At 42.3% G+C, this 17,225-nt stretch overlaps 1 protein-coding gene across 4 annotated transcripts in view; it reads right to left on the minus strand.

Moving 5' to 3' along the window:
• The window catches only part of Cfap43 (cilia and flagella associated protein 43), an 88,063-nt gene that overhangs the window by 22,949 nt on the left and 47,889 nt on the right, over positions 1 to 17,225 (minus strand). For all 4 annotated transcript variants that reach the window (XR_007108885.1, XR_007108886.1, XM_047554495.1 and 1 more), the window contains exons 17-26: positions 16,366 to 16,510; positions 14,232 to 14,309; positions 13,442 to 13,519; positions 9,223 to 9,348; positions 7,561 to 7,665; positions 6,497 to 6,613; positions 4,667 to 4,897; positions 2,786 to 2,992; positions 1,089 to 1,178; positions 753 to 833 (exon numbers count right to left, since the gene is read on the minus strand). Coding sequence is in view for 2 of the 4 variants with exons in the window: in XM_047554495.1 (XP_047410451.1) it covers positions 753 to 833; positions 1,089 to 1,178; positions 2,786 to 2,992; positions 4,667 to 4,897; positions 6,497 to 6,613; positions 7,561 to 7,665; positions 9,223 to 9,348; positions 13,442 to 13,519; positions 14,232 to 14,309; positions 16,366 to 16,510 (1,258 nt within the window). In the remaining 2 variants the exon portion in view is untranslated. The remainder of the gene's footprint in view (positions 1 to 752; positions 834 to 1,088; positions 1,179 to 2,785; positions 2,993 to 4,666; positions 4,898 to 6,496; positions 6,614 to 7,560; positions 7,666 to 9,222; positions 9,349 to 13,441; positions 13,520 to 14,231; positions 14,310 to 16,365; positions 16,511 to 17,225) is intronic.

Consider the following 17,225-nt stretch of genomic DNA (forward strand, 5'->3'; position numbering starts at 1 on the left):
GGGGCTGGGGAGACAGCTCAGTTGGTAGAGTGCTTGCCTTGCAAGCACAAGGCCCTGGGTTCGATTCCCAGCACCGCAAAAAAAAAAAAAAAAAAAAAGGGAAAAGTGCTTCGAGGGTTGGCAAGGGCCAGGTCCCGTGGTGCACACCTGCAGTCCCAGAGACTCAGGAGCCTGAGGCAGGAGGACTGCAAGTTCAAGGCCAGTCTGGGCAATTTGGGACCTTGTCTTAAATTGAGACGTGAGAAGGGCTATGGAGGTAGCTCAGTGGTAAAACACCTGTGGTTTATTCCCCAGGACCACCAGAAAAACAAAACAAAAAGTTAACGAGGACAATGCCTGACACACGTTTACTAAAGAATATAAACAACATTATGACTGTTGTTCTGTGACTTGGGGAATGAGGGCAGTTTAGGACATGTCTGGACCTTTAGGTGACAGACGGAGGTGTGTGCTGGTATCTATACAAAGACCTACACCTGTACTCCAGGTGTCAAAGATGCTTCCTGGGGTATTAGAGTTGAAGTGGTAGAGACCAAAACCACCGTGGTTTCTTGGTGCTCATTTGCTTCTTGTGAGAATAGAAGCCAATTTTTTTTTTTCTTATTTGCCAACTGTGTATGTTCACAAGGTACTAGGAAGTTGTCTAATATTTGTTGCTGTAGAATTTCAAACAAGTTCATATAGGGCAAAAAATGGAGAAATGTGTCTTTCTACCTTGCTGTACCTTTCACAAGGAGAGTGAGATATCTCACCATTCTCAAAATGTCTTCCTTCTTGACTTCCAGAACACCTCCCATCATGTCCATCAGGGCTCTGGCTCTGACGTCCAAACCCTGGGAAAGAGCCAGGGTCAGAGAGGGCAGCTGAGACACAGCTCCAACCCAGAGGCACCTCCCACCAGGTGTTAGGATGACCACATTTAGGATAGGGAAGGGAGGCAGTGATATGGGAGAGAGAACGGAAGGAGTCCAGATGAGGTTCAAGTGGCCTTGGGATCAAGGCAAATATCCTAATGTGCTTCTACAATGGGATACAAGTATCCCTGAAGGGAAAAGGGTCTTGGATACTGTTTGGACAAAGCTGCATACCTGTGAATGAAGCCATCGCTCTGTTTCATAGGGTGAAATCAATTCTGCTTTGGCTTTCTGCCATGGAGAAACATGTTTTTGAGCTGTAATCTAAAAGAGAAAACACAGTTTCCTGCTGGTGTGCTTACAAAATTCAAACCAAACTTTCCTTCTACACACTGGGAGGAAATTAAATGGTACTAGGGGAATTCAAGGGACAATCCAGATTTTGCATTCAATTTCTGTTTTGGAATGAAGACAAGGTCTAAGATGATAGGATTAGAGACTAGATCTTTACTTTTCCGTTAGCTCTCAGTTCTTGTCTCATCACTGAGGAGATTTGATATTTGATGAAGGGTGGTGATGAGAGGGGAGGTCAAAGAAGGGTCACCTGAGTCAAATCCTGAAAGATGAGGCCCTAAGAGGTCAAGAGCTTGGGGCATTGCAAGTACTATGGGCAGTAAAGTAAAGCATGGCTGGAAGAGAGGGAGAGCCGCTGGACAAGACGGGGACCGGGAGGCGGTCAGGAAGGAGCCACGGGGCTGTATCCCAAGCGCCATGAGCAGCCACTGCAGGGGGTTAGGCAAAGCAGGAAGTCACATCTGACTGGCAGGGAGATCATGCTCCTGAACATAGAATGACTGGAACCCAAGAAAAGGCAGGCACGGGGGTTTACTGCACGTGCAAGAGGATTGCCACCAGCTGAACCCTGAGCAGTGGCAGAAAGAGGTCTTGGTTGTCATCTTGCTCCAGGTCCCAGGTCACATAGCAAGAGTCCAGGGAAAAATGACTTACAGAAGTTAAACAAGTGCAGAGGTTAGGGCAATGAACGCGGAAGCAAATGGTTTGGCTCCAGTCTGTTATTAATTAGCAGGAAACTGTGGCTGAGCTACTTAACCTCTCTGTCCCTCACTTTCCTCATCTGTGAAGTAGAGGCAGTGTTAGCACCTACCTTCTGTGGCTGTGGAATTATAAATTCGTCTATCTAGGGCACTTAGAATGGGGCCTGTCAGCTAACAGGGACTGTGAAAATGTCACTTCTAAACACCAGTATTATCTTTTGCCCCAAAGTAGTGAAGTTGGTTTCATGTAAACAAGAGGTTTTTCTTTGAGCATTCTCTAGCATTTTTTTTTTCTTTCAAAAAAATGAAATTTGGCTGTATTTTGTTTTCTTTAGGCATTCTTTTTGCAACTGCCTGTGCTAAAACTTTGAAGAAGGCTGACTACAAGTCCCCTTTCCCTGGCGTCTATACTGCCTTGACGGCCTAGACAATGACTCCATTGGCCTCTTTCCACAGAGTGGTTCAACCCCCCCGGGTTCTGGCACTGGGTCATCACTGGGCCAAGGGGCTCCTTCCCAGGCAAGCCCAGAACTGGGACCAAGAGAATCTAATTCAGACCAGCTGCTCTCTGGGTGGAGGAGATACAAAGTAGAAATTGCTAGAAGAGGCTGAAATGCATAGGGAAGAAAACTAGGCGATGGGAAAAGAGGGCCCTGGACTCCCTGTAAAGATGAGAGCTTCCTAGGTGCAAGTGTCCAAATCTTCCCTGGACTCCACGGGAGAGTCTCACTACCACAGCTGTATCGCCTGTTATTATTACCTGTACTGAGCACGCTGTCTAATCTAGTCGCTTGCTGTAGTGTAAACAGGAAGGTGAAAAAATAGGAGCTGGGGGAAACCTGAGAAAGAGGGAAGGGATGCTGGGGCCAGCCGTACCTCATGATCCTCCACCACAAGCGTTCTCTCTGGCTTCTCACAGTCTTCAAATTCTGGTTGCCAGACTGTTTCCTCCAACTCCAGATCTGAGATAATTTCTCTAATTCTAACATTTCTTTCTGTCACACGTGTGATTTCAAACTCTTTTTGTTTATATGCAGCATCAAACTCATTATTGAAAGCAGTTTTCACCTTGTAAATGATATCCTGAAATATCAATATGTTACTGAAAAACACATCACATCTCAAATCTTTACTGGTAACATGATCCTAACTTACACTTTCCCTCCAAGGTCAGTCCTGAAATTACCTTTTTTTTTTTTTTTAATTTTAGATGTTGATAGAGCTTTATTTTATTCATTTATTCACATGTGATGCTGAGAATTGAACCCAGTGCCTCACAAATGCCAGGCAAGCCCTCTACTGTTGAGCCACAATCTCAACCCTGAAATTATCTTTTAAGAAGGTAAAATACCTTCTTTATATCAAGCCATTTCTTTATTTAATAATTGACAGTGGCATCCAACCATGGGAAGGATTAAGGCAACCGTATAACTGATATTCCATAATCTACTTTCTGAAATGTAAGCTGTCCTTCAATGAGCAGGTATGGTGATAAATGTTCAGGTGCATGATGGGCACTCTGAGGCTCATTAAGCAATTCTCTCTACTTTTGTGCATGAATTTAAAAGCCAACATACAGGATTTAACTTGGAAAGCATCGCTTCCAACCTTATTGGTGGAGATATAGAAAGATCTAGAATGGCCAATAGAGGGTGTTTGGAGAAGCTTCCAGAGAAGTACCACCATGCACAATATTCTTCCTACAGCTATAGGGTCAGGTCATTCTCAGGCAAGAGGAGAACCTGAGCTAGCCAGCTGGATCAGTCCATAGCTAGAGAGAAAGTGAGTCCAAGTGATTTGCTCCCACTCCTAATGGCTCAAATCAAAGTTACTTTTCTGTTACTGTCAAAGTTTAGTCTATACACCTATGTTATTGAAGATGAAGCCATTAAATTATTAAAAAATGATCTTAACACCTGGCACCAGAGTTTCTCTTGGGCTGAATTTACCTCCTTGTAGGAATAAAGCAACCAGAAGGTGATGTCTGGGGCTTGGGTCCACAGAAGCTGGATCACAAAGGTAACTTAACAGTTCTGAGAATAAGTGGAGGGCTTATTCTCTGAGGAATAAAAGATTGGAGTAGAAGAAGAAAAGGAAAGGAAGTAAGAACTGAGTAACATGGCAGGAAGCTAGAACTTGAATTGCGACATGGCTGAAGGACTTTTAAGGACAGGAATAGCTAACATTAATTTCAAACCATCTATAGTCTCGGGCATTGCATTTTCAAAAATGTTCAGTAGGGTCTTCTCCATTGACAGATGTGTTATGAGACTGACTTATTTGGAGGAAAGTAAAGAGAAGGGGCTTAGAGAGAGAGGGAACTTACACCTTTTTCCAGAATCCCAGAAGGTACCAAAATCTTAAAGAAGAAATCATATTTCTCCAGGTTACGCAGATAGATAAGCAATCATGTCTCAACCTTTAAAGGAGATATTACTTGACACCTGAGTTACTGAGAAGATGGAATCCAAGAGTTTCTTTGAACTGACTAAAGATCTAAACGGAAGAATGGTTTTTGGTGTCAGCCAGTGAAGAGTGTTCTTTAGAAAATGTGGGATTACAGAATCCAGTTTGAAGGGATGGTGGTAACTCTTGCACACAAGTTCTGACTGTGGACATGGGTGCTAGCCATCTGTGTGTTTCTCTATGCACTTTGAAGACATCATTTGATTGACATTAGGTTTCAATGTGAGCACTTGAAAGACATCTCATAGGGAGTTTCAGAGATATTTGAGGATAAAGAGAAAAGCCACCCACTTTTAGTAATATAATTTGGTTGATCTTCTCCTCTCTGGAATGAAGTTCCAATTGGCTTGATAACAAAGACGTATCTACCCCAAAATCAGTACTCAGACTACCAAGCAGGTAATTGGGCAACGTGGAGTCTTTGCTTATCTTTTCTTCATCTTCTTCTTCTTCATCATCCTCTTCATGACGCTTTTTAACCAAGGATACTGCAGACTGGACCTCTGAAATGTCCTTCCGGAGCTGAATAGAGAAAAAGATGATGTGGAAGTTGTACAATAAGAAGAATTCTCCAAAGGACATTTTTGAGACAATTTAATTATTTTAACAACCATCTTAAGAGGTTAAATCATTTTGCCAACAATTTTATTCAAGATGGGGCAAGATGATAGATCCTGAAACTGCCATAGAAGAGATTAAAGCTTCAGAAACTGATAAACTGTGGGTAAACCAAAAGAATAAAAATAACCCTGGACACTACCTAATATTTATATTTGTGTGTCAGGATGTTACCTGCGTGTAAACATTTCAAGTCTTTCTTTGTACTTCAGCATTAAAAATTATATATACATTTACTCCGCCATGAAGAATCATAAAATTATGGCATTTGCAGGCAAATGGATGAAATTGGAGAATATCATGCTAAGTGAGATAAGCCAATCTCAAAAAACTAAAGGACGAATGATCCCGCTGATAAGCAGATGAGGACATATAATGGGGGGTGGGAGGGGTTAGCATTAGGGTTAGGGTTAGGTTTAGGGTTAGGGATAAGGAGGGTGGTAAGAATGGAGGAAGGAAGGACTGTATAGAGGGAAAAGAGGGGTGGGAGGGGTAGGAGGGGTGGGGGGGAATGGAAAAAATAACAGAATGAATCAAACAGCATTGCCCTATGTAAATTTATGATTACACAAATGGTTGCCTTGACTCCATGTACAAACAGAGAAACAACATGTATCCCATTCGTTTACAATAATAAAAAAAATGGAAAAAAAAACTCAAAAAAATTATATATATATATGTATATATATATATATATTCTCTTCATATTTTATAAACAAACTTGTTCACATGGGACTGGAAGGTATAAGTTAAGATTTATGTAAGCCTTAATTTATGTTTAAGAGAAAGAGTAGATACAAAGTTCTGGTCAAAACAATGCTATAACAAAGGACCAGTGTTTTTTACTGGTTTCACAGAGATTATTGCTTTCAAAAAAAAAAAAAAAGTGGGGTTGTTTTACGGAAACTACATTTCCATCAAAATAGGTTCTACTTCATCTTTGTTGGTTATCTTAAAACACAATCCCTAGGGATAAGGGAGGGTGAAAAGGGAATATGGACTTCTGAGCAGGATAAGAACAAAACTCCAAATGTCATTTTTAAAAGCCTGTCCTCAATATCTGGTGCTAGCCAGTGTTGTATTTACTGTATATAGGCTCCTATGTTTATTAGAATATATCCTGTAAACTGGACGTGGTGGTGCACACCTGTAATCCCAGGGGCTCGGGAGGCTGAGGCAGGAGGATCATGAGTTCAAAGCCAGCCTCAGCAATTTAGTGAGGTCCCAACCAACTTAGTGAGGCCTGTCTCAAAATAAAAAGTAAAGGGAGCTGGGAATGTAGCTCAGTGGTAAAACACCCCTGGGTTTAATTCTCAGTATTAAAAAAAAAAAAAAAAAGAAAAAAAAGAAAAGGAAAGAAAGAAAAGAATGTATCCTACAAATTAGAAATAAAAATATAAAAGTACACAATATATAAACTTATCCTAAATTGTATCCCAACTCAAATCTGTTGGGATAAATCACATCACTTATATAAATACATATATATTTAAAAAATTGTACTTTAAGACACTCTGCTTCAATCTTCTTTTGCTGCAAAACTTTCTTCAATTCCTTCAGCTCTTGACTTGGGCGCCCTTTCATCGGGAAGTTCTCAACCACATAGGGGATGTGAAAGCACTTGGGAAACAAGTGAGAGGAAATAAGTTCATTTTGAGTATAATCGTGGGGTATCTGGGGATGAGGTGTGGGGTGTTTTCCCTAACTAATATTAACTCATAGGATATTACGCCTTGAGTGAAATCAACAATGGAAATCTTTAAAATAAAAAGATGCATGCCATTAGTATTGGTTAGACTTTGTACCTAACCCTGTTGGTGAAGGATTTATTTCTAGAACAATGGTTCTCAACTAGAAACAATTCTCCCTGCCTTCCCGCCACCCACACCTGGCAATGTCTGGAGACCTTTTTAAATTTTTATTCCTGGAGGCACGGATGTCCTTGTCCAGTAGACAGAGGCTGGGGATGTTGCTAAGCACCACAAGGAATGGTCCAGTCCCAAATATGCCATTCTTGGGAAACCTTGTTCTAGAGAGAAACTCAATCGTGTAAATGTAGGGTGGTGTGTGCGTGCGTGTGAGAGAGAGGTATTTGAAAGTGGAGAAGGTGCTGTGAATAGCTACTCTAGGGCCACAGGCATAAACTGAGACTTCGGGTCCCCTGTATAGAGGTAAATTAAAACAGTCCCTTAGAAAATGCAGAGGCAGGTGGAGGTGTAGATGTGAACAATATGTGTGTCCCACCTTTTGACCTGTGTGGACCGTGAGTGAGGCGGCCTTTCGGAACAGACAGATGGTAAGACATGGAGACAGGGAGTGTCGCAGAGGAAAGAAGGAAGGGGTGCCAAGGCCAGCCTTAAGAGGTGCTGGCTTGGAAAGCACATGGGGCCTGAGCAGAGGGAAGAGGCATCAAGAGAACGCGACACCCCCAGGTGGAAGTCAGCGTAGGTAGAGGCAGGCAGTGCTTCAAATGCTTTGCTACATGTGGGGCTGTTGTTAAACGTTATGCCGTGAGACTTTGAAAAGGCTCGGCAGCCGAGGTTTGGAACCTGGATTGCGCCCTTTACCTTAAGTGCTCGGCCCTTCACAGCCATGGCGTTCCAGCATTCTTCTTTGATGACCTCGGTCAAGTAGCTCTTGGCTAAATTGTACATCTCTGCATCCTTTCTTATCTTGCAGCACGTGGATGAAGGGGAAAGTTAAAAATGAAAGAGTGCCCTCTTAGAAAAAAAAATCATCTTACTGTAAGTTCACTGCCTGGTCACGGCTGCGTCTGAGGTGGGACCGTTTGATTGTCTTTCCCAACACTTTTTGAGCCGCCCTGCCCTGAGATGGACGCTTGGAGCACACGGCCCTGCCTCTGAGAACAAATCCTGAAGCACCTCTGTAGGCGCAGTCCCTTCCCTAAAGACTGGGGTGGCAATGCAAATGCCTCCAAGGGCTGCATGTCACACCCATGAGCACAGAGGGCTGAGGGGACAGACCCCTCACTGAGGGGAGCTGGAGCGCAGGTGCTCACAGATCTGGCTGGTTGGAACAGCCGGGAGGCGAAGCCACTGCGCCAAGTCTTCCTTTTATCAGAGGAGTTTGAAATTCAGATTATTATGTGAAACTGCCAGAGATCTAAAAGCCAGCTTCATTCTTGCCGACACATATTGGAAGTGTCAGTGACCTCTGCGAGTCTTTACTGTCCTTACTATTGATGTTTCCAATAAAAAGAAGGTCCCGCTACTCCTGGGGATCAGATGACTTACATTTTCCCATTTAGAATCATATGTGCTACTTCGATTAATTTTATCTGATGCTATGACTTAACCTATAAGTAATCAGGTATCCCTATTTAATGGAATTTGCCAAAAGACCTGGTACGACGGTGAAACCCTGCAGTCCTTAGTCCTAAAAATCTTCTCCAGACCTTTTGTTTGCACTTGGTTAGCAGGTTGATTAACAAACTAGCTAAGAATAGTATTTCCCAGACTTAAAAATGTCCTTTTAGCCAGGTACAGTAGCACATGCCTATAATCCCAGCGACTTGGGAGGCAGAGGCAGGAGGATGGCAAGTTCAAGTCCAGTTTGGGCAACCTAGTGAGACTGTCTCAAAATAAAAACTAAAAAGGGATAGGGATGTGGCTCAGAGGTAGAGCACCCCTGGGTTCAATTCCTAGTACCTTTCTCCAAAATGTCTTTTTATTATTTCTTTTATTTTTATTTACTTTTTTATTGTCTCATCAAATGACTTTAATTTGCATTTCATTTCTTTTTGATTCTGATCCACTGACTTAATGGCTTATCAGTTGCCAGAGGCTGTGAGAGCCCCTGCCTACTCAAGCCCTCTTCTCCCCACTGCTGGGCAATTTAATTAACTACCCCACTCCCTGGGACCATGTTCAGATGATCGCTATTGGGCTTTGATCTTCTCCCTGTTGCTGAGATCGGGGATGGCTAACTAGTAGCCTAGTCTCTTTAAGACTGGGATCCCTCAGTGGTAGATGTTGCTAACTCTCCCAGGGATGGGTATTCTGCCTAACAACATGTGCAAAACTAGCTGTGTTTAGGTGCCATTTGCTGGCATTCTTCTCTTCTGGCCCTCCATCACATCCAATCCAGGACTGGTATCTCTTCAAAAGCCCAGAGCTCAGGTGCGCTAACAGGGGAAGAGCCTTTCTCTGTAGCAAGTCTGTATGTCTCCCATTCTAACCTGATGGAGCTTCGATGAACTGTCCTCCTACCTTGGCCACCTCCTCTTCACTTTCATCTTTGAGCCTTTCCAGTTCCTCAAGGTCCAGGCCAAACTCGTGTTGCTCCAATTTTGCAATATCATCCAGTTTATCATTTTCTTCCATCATATTCAGAACCTGAATTTTGAAGTAAGAAAGGATGAGGACAAGAATTTAAAAAGATAGTTTTCTTAGTCTCTAGATGGCAATCAATAAAAAAGAGATGTTCTGTTTATCTACATGTACTACTGAGTAAAGAGTCACATTGTAGGTTTATTGTGGTTATTAAAGTGTTAAGGTTTTATCCTTAAAAATCCATTTATCTAATAACTAAAACACCAAATTTAAACAAGTTCATCACAATCTTGTTTTAAAATTCAAGTGGAAAAATAAATATGCTTTCAAAAGCCATTTAAAAAAATAAGAGCAAAAAGAGAATTACTCTCAAGATATAAAAACATATTATAGAACTATACTAATTAAAATCTTTTAGTATTGATTCAGGAAAATATTAATCAATCTCGGAATACAGAATCCAGAAATAAGCAGGGCATAGTGGTGCACACCTGTGATCCCAGCAACTTGGGAGGCTGAGGCAGGAGGATTGAAAGTTCAAGGACATCCTGGGCAACTTAGCAAGACCCTGTCTCAAAATCAAAAATTAAAAAGAGCTGGGGATATGGCACAGAGGTAGAGTACCCCTGGGTTCAATCTCAAGTACTGCAAAAGAAAGAAAGGGGAAGAAAGATAGAAAGAAGGAAGGAAAGAAAGAAAGAAAGAAAGAAGAACATGAAAAAGAGAACCTAGAAATAATCCTGTACACCTGGAAATCTGAAAGGATGAAAGGATGGCATGTTCAATTTAAAAACTTTGGGGAGATGGGCTACTTATTTGAAAAAAATCGAGTTAGATCCATACCTTATACCATCTGCAAAAATAAATCACAGGAGTAACTAAAAGAGCATTAGAAGGAAATAAGTGAGACTTTGGAAGCCTTTTTTGTCTTTTAAAACAGGGTTTTACTATGCTGCCCAGGCTGACCTCCAGCTCCTGGGCTCAAACCATCTTCCTGCATCAGCCTCCTGAGCAGGTAGGAATATAGGCATGCACCACCACGCCCAAGCTTTAGAAGGCTTTTCAAGTCAGACACAAAAATAAAAGCTGAATAGAAGGCGATCAATACACCTGGACCATGCCATAATTTTTAAACTTTGTATTAATAAAAGGAACATTATAAAAGCTTAAGAGACAAGACAGTAAACATTTTTGTAAGTTGAACTACATATTTTTGCAGAAAATATTTGTGGTTTGAAGTACATAAAATAACAATTTTAAGAAGTTCAACCTAATAATAAGGACTACCTCTAGATTTTCCCATGTATACCTTCATGCTCTTTTTCCTTTTTGCCTGATCAGGTTAAGATAAAGCAAGACAGCCTTAGAAATCACATGCTAAAGATGGCAGGGTCCCCAGCAGACTGGGTGTCTGACTGACTACATGGAACAGAGCAGCTGCCAACCTGAACAGCAATTCAGGACTGTTACATGAGGATGGAATAAACTTCTCATTCCTATGCCATTATACTTTTTAAGTTACCACAGCCTAGCTAACCCTAATAATCATAAATAAAATTTTAAAATAAAAATTTAAAAATTCCTAAAATCAAGAACAAGCAGGCCAACAACACAATAGCAAAATGGGCAAGGCATTTGATCAGAGGATTCTTGGGAGAAGAATACAGTCTTCACAGTCATGAAAAGGTGGTGACCTCATCAGTAACCAGGAACATAAAGGGGAGGAAATTACCAAAGCAATAATTTTAGAACATTTCCTTGTACTGAAAGATAAAGTTTTCCTACTAAAAGGACTGACCAATGTCTAACACATGAAAGGGAAAAAACCCCAGGAGACTGGCAGGACATGGAGGATACATTCAAATGGGAGAACTGAAGAGAGACACTTTTAAAACAGACATGGCCGGATAGGGGAAACTGGTAAAGCATCCTGGGCTAGCACTTGTGCCTTGTCTGAAAGGCAAGGGTTGGAAGTAGTTACTGGAACCTGGAGGGACCATTAGCTTTAGGGGAGGACTGGAAATAAGAACCTGACCTGGGTCCTCGCCCTCCAATCTACTGCAGTTGCCATTCCTTGCCACTTCCCAAGTGGAAGCCAAATGCCAAGGAAGGGCATCCTCGCTGCCACAAAGGCCAGCCTCTAGGGAGTTCAGAGCATGGTGGAAACAGTATCACTGTTCATATATGTGGGAAGACGTCCTTATTTAGCAGAATCAGACTAGGTTGGGCCATGAGACCGTGAGGCCTGCCTTCTAGTAAATGCCGGGAAGCATCTGGCCGCGTGGAAATGGTTCCCTGTCTCCTTCTGACATTTTCCCCCTAAGATGATGGCTCCGCTAACTCCACCCGATCCTGTCCATCACAGAAGAAGCTCCACCCGGTCCTCGCCCCCTTTACTTGTATGTTATAAATAAAGCAGAGTTAGGCGAGTTGTTTTAAGAGGCCAGAGCTGGTATGGCTGGACCCATCACAGCCACCTCATATGAAAAGAGTATTGGCTCTTGTGTGTTCATTGAGTAGATAAGTTTTTTGGGTAATAGAAAAACTGCCAACATCCTCCTCCGGCAGTTAACCCTTTTCTCCTCCATGCGGGATGTGGCAGGGAGGACCCTCACACATATATATCTGCACTCGTAAGCTAAGAAAATCCATCAAACACGTTGAGATTCATAACCTTGAAATTTCAAGCATCAGAGATAAAAAGAAGACCCTGTGAGTTTTCAGAGATAAAAATCTGATTGCCTACAAAGAACTGGAAATCAAAAAGGCTCTAGACTCTCTAAAGCAAACACTGTAAGTTAGGAGACAATGGAGCAGGCCTTCAAAATTTTGAGGGGGAAATTATTGTGCACCTTTGCAAAAAACTAAAGAAATATGAGAGCAGAATAAAGACATTTTAAGGAAGACCAAATCTCAAAAATTATTCCTCCCCTGTATGCTTTTTCAAGAATTGTACCCAAACACTGCATCTGTAGGAACAGCCATCATTCATGCTGGAGTATATTTGAATGGCATTCAAGCCTAGGGCATCACAGTGATCCTGCTGAGGAAGCTGCTGAAAGATGCATGCCAAGAAAACAAAGAAAAACATGCAAGACCCAGGATATAGGGCTTCCAACTTAGGAGGCAGATAAAAACATTTCCCAGGGAGGTGACCTTGAAGGTGCCTGGCCTCGAGAGCAAGGGGCTTAGACTGGAGCTGGAAGACGGACAGCTGTAGAAGGAAGGTTGAAAAAATAAAAACACACTGATATCTGATTGATTACCTCAGGTTTTTGTATTGAGAAGAGTTTTTTTTAACATGTTGGGAGTTTAAATAGGTAATAGGTGCAAAGGCTAAATCCTCCCCTCACCAAATTAAAAAAAAAAAAGGCAATTCTAAAAAAAGTTGAAAAAATAGACAAGTAATCAGAATATATAACATGGCTCATGTTTGAAGATTTACATAGCTGTAATAGTGTGCATACAGAGCTGGATTAATCTGTATGGTGTGTGTGTGTGTGTGTAATGGAATCCACCTTCTTCTATACCAGCAAGCTCATAGTTAGCCTCAGAATTGAAATATCAAGAAACAGCGGTATCGGCTGGAGTTGTGGCTCAGTGGTAGAGGGCTTGCCTGGAGTGTGTGAGGCCCTGGTGTGATCCTCAGCACGGCATATAAATACATACATACAAGCATACATAAAAGATCCAATGACAACTAAAAAAAAAAAAAAAAGAGAGAGAGAGAGAAAGAAATAGCAGTATTAAGATGACCATTCAGAAACCTGGAGGTAAAGAGCCAAAAGAAAAAGTGGAAAAAATTTAAAACAGCTACCTTGGACGTGCAGGAATCAGAGTAGAGAGAAGCAGGGCAGAGGCTGCTTTTAAAATATTTTTGATTATGTTACTTGTTATCTAACCTACAGAAATGTAAATGTATAACTTTGTTAAAAATAATTATGAAAATATCATGTGAAACAAACAGGGCATTTGGGGAAGACACTATTTAGATAAAGTTTAATATGGCAAAAATTCAACTAAGTACCTCAGAACCCTCAGCTTGCAGGCAGAGAAAAAAGGGTGTGGCCTCCTCCTGTGCTGGACAAAATGAAATCTGAAAAGTGACCTTAGACAAAAGGCCAAGTGGACTAGTGTATGAAATCACAACACTTACAGTTCTAGCAAGTTCTTTGATTCCTCTTTTTATCTCTTTCCTTTTATGGGAAAACATTTTAATTTCCTTTTCGACGGCCTGAAATGGAGCAAGCACATCACTCAACAAAGCAAGAGAAATGTTAGGGGGAGAGATGATAGATAGGTAGATGGCCCTTCTCTCAGAAATAAAACACTACCAGACGAATAATAAATGTATCCATGAAATTAATGCCACGGTGACACCTTGCTTAAATCTAACTGTGCTATGAAGGGACTACGGAAGCATCTCAAAGTGGATGCCAATGGAAAGAAAATAATTAAACAGTGAAAAATTAAATAGTGAATAACTGAGCAAGGAACAGCAATGGGCTCTTTGGGAACGTGAGCAAGAATGGACAAGCAGGCTAAATTCAGACAGGCGCCACCCTCAGCCCATGCTGCCTATGTCACTTTCATGACACTGGAAGCCACCACATCACCTCTGTTGCTAGACCACCCCATTGCTTCAAGGTAGGCAACCCCCCAAAACTTCCACCCAAATGGGGCACTACAATTCATTCTCTGCTTTGGCTTCCCTGTATGCTTGCGTCAGGTTTCACATTAGCCTGTGTACAATTCCTAAAGCTCGTGAACTTAATCTAAAAGACCGGGCTATATTCAGGGGACCATGGGCTCGCAGGAAAGTTACACTTGCAGTGATACGATGCCCTGCCAAGTCTTCTAACTTCCCACCAGGTTGCTATTGGAACCTAGTCTACTTGTCACATCACAGAGCATTATTTCAAACCTGTCCCACATTTTATAAATACCTCTTGGCTTTTCCGTTGTATCCAAGGAATTTCCTTCTTACTGTCCGCGGTGACTAATTCCTCTTGTGACGAGTCAATCTTAGAAGAAGATAGACATTTCTTTTATTAAAAACTCATGAAGTTCTCCTCCTTCCACCTTACTTCACAGAACTGCATTGAATCTCTTTGCATTTGTTGCATTAGAAAAGTAGACATTTGCTTGACTAAGGTGCAACATTTTATCCATTGAATTCCTACCACTCTGTCCTATTTACAGAAATAAAAACACTTGAAAGACAAAAAATATGAAGTGTATGTGAAATGTCAACACCATTGTGACACCTTGCTTGATACTAACTGCTACTTTGCAAATGACTGAGAAAGTCGTTGAGAAGGCAGAAGTAGTCACCCAGGTCACAGGGTTAACCACATTACTCTTGCCCCCTTCCTTTTACTGTGGACCACGTGTTCTCAAGCTCTGCCATCTGTGCTTAGGATCCTCTTCTCCTCCTGGAGGTCTTCACACTCCTCGCCCCCATCTCCCTGTAGCATCCATTTCTCCTTTCCATTGAATCTTTCCCAAAAGTATCCAAAGATAATCTAATATCTTAGGAAAACTACTCTTGAATGACTGCCATGTTCCCCTTTTATTACCATGTTCCATTTCCATGCTCCTCTTTGTAGCAAAATGTTATCCCTCCTGATTCTCCTGTGACCTCGCTGGTCACTCCCTCATTCTCCTCTGCTTCCCTGCACTCTTCACCTGGTTTGACTTTCTAGGAGCTGCTCCCTCTTGGTCCCTAGTGCTTCTCTCCATTCATTTTGCCATCATGACCTTGACCTAGTTTTATGGCTTTTAATTCATTCACTTGCCCTTGACTCCCAAATTGACATCTCCAGTCCTGGCCTCTCCCCAGAACTCAAGGTCATCTACCCACAGCCTGCTTGGCATCTCCACTCACACGCTGAACAGACTTCTCAGGTTCTTTCCTGCTCCCTACAGCTGTTCCCTTCCCCACAGTCTGTACCATCCCCATGAATTTTCTACATAATTGTTCAAAGGAAATAATCTTAGTTGTCCTTGGATCCTTTCTTTTCCTCTAAGTCTAGTCCCTGGTGAGTTCCATCAGCTCTACTTCTGAAACTGCCTGGAATCCACCTCTTCTCTCCTCCCTGCCATCACTGCTACCTGGACCTCTGCCATGGCCTCCTGAGCAATCTCACGGAGTCCATCCTTGTCCCCTACAGGAAACCTTCTCCACACAGAGGCAGGTCATCATTTCAAAAAACGTAAAGGTGGTCTTGTTAATCCTCTGCTTATAACACTTCAATAGATTCTCACTACGTGCAAAATAAACCACACTCTACCTTCCTCACCTGGTCTTGTCCCCTCCAAGGACCTCATTTCCTACTACTTTCTCCCTTGCTCACTTGAATGGCATGAACCTTTTGTAGGTCCTCATCCCTCGAGTGCCAAGCTCTGCTCCTCAGCACAGAGGTCTGCTGTGCCCCAGCCCCTGGCTCTCTGCGTGCTGGCCCCTCCTCCAATGCAGATCTCAACTTAAAGGTCTTCTCCTCGGAGGGGCTGTCCCAGCATGTGCTATCACACCAACCTCTTTTTATTCACCGAGTAGCACTTGTCTCGTCCTAACTTTTTCTTGTTCTTTTATTCGTCCCTTGCATACCACCAGTCCCTAATTGGAATGTAAGCTCCGTGAAATCAGAAGCTTTTTCTCTCTTGTTCATGCTTATATCACCCCCAGCCTAGCACTTTGTAGGTGCATGATAAACATTTGTTGACTGACTAAATGAATGTTGTTCTCTAGCAGACACTTCCTAAATAACGTATGTGATATGAGTGTCCGGAGACTGCTTTGACCGAGCATTCATAGTGGTAGAAGCTGTTTTGTTTTCCAGGCAAGCCTGGATCTGGTACTAAGGTTTAAATGAGATCTGAGAGGTAATATCTGTGAGTACTCTGAGAAAGACTGAATATTTTCTCTCATATATAGCTTATATTCTATTTTAAAAATCATTGGATATTTGGATAAGGGGAAATGTTATTAAATACATGCTTAAAGAAAATTATAAATTGAAAAGTTCTACATGATTTACAAAGAAAGAAACAAGCAAGCATGCTTCATAGGAACTCAACTGAATGTTCAAAGTCGTTTCCCAAATCCATGGAAACTCTTGGTGAGTTTAAATAATAATTCTCCTCTGCTATGGTCTTGCTCAGAAATGTAAGTAGACGCTGGAAATGATCAATACTTTCATTGGCAAAGGTTCCTCCAGACCGCCTATAATAAGAAAGAAAACACAGGCTACAATATCACAATTTAAAAAATTCATAGTTAGCAGCATTATTTTTAGATACCAAATCATCTTGACACAAAGAAGCATAGATAATTCTCCACAGTGTCCTGTAGTAAGTAGGACTCTACTCCTTAGAGGAGAGGCCTTTCAACAGGCCCCAGGACAAAAGCCTCTTGACTTCTCCTCGTGTTGTCCCCACCCCCTCACCCCACATGGCCCTTGAACCTGACCTGGCTGCTGCACAGAAGAGCCACTGTACCTGCTGAGCCCCCAGAATGCACCAGGTGCTGTGCGACTCCACACACAAGGCCGTGTTACCATGCTGGGCCCTCAGAGCCCACTCCCATGGCAGGAGGGAGGGTCACTTCTGCAGCACACCAGGACATCTCAAACTTCAAGCGAGTCAGCTTCACCCCCAAGGCTTGTGAAAACACACACCTGGGTGCATCTGCAAACTCTGTTGATTCAGAAAGTTCGGATGGGCCCAAGAACATCTGCTTCTAGCAACCTTGCAGAAGCTTCAGACCCCGCCTCAAGTCACATTGTTATAGATGATTTCGAGGAGGTGTCACATGCCTAAGGTCACAAGCTCGTAAGTCCTGGACTGAGGTTTCAAATCCAGCTCTGTTCTGAGCCAGAGCTCAGGTGATGACTGACAGGTGAAGCTTCCCTCTATGAACAGTAGGAATGTTCCTTTGC

The sequence above is a fragment of the Sciurus carolinensis genome, chromosome 5 (genome assembly GCF_902686445.1).
Source record: "Sciurus carolinensis chromosome 5, mSciCar1.2, whole genome shotgun sequence".
Lineage (NCBI taxonomy): Eukaryota > Metazoa > Chordata > Mammalia > Rodentia > Sciuridae > Sciurus > Sciurus carolinensis.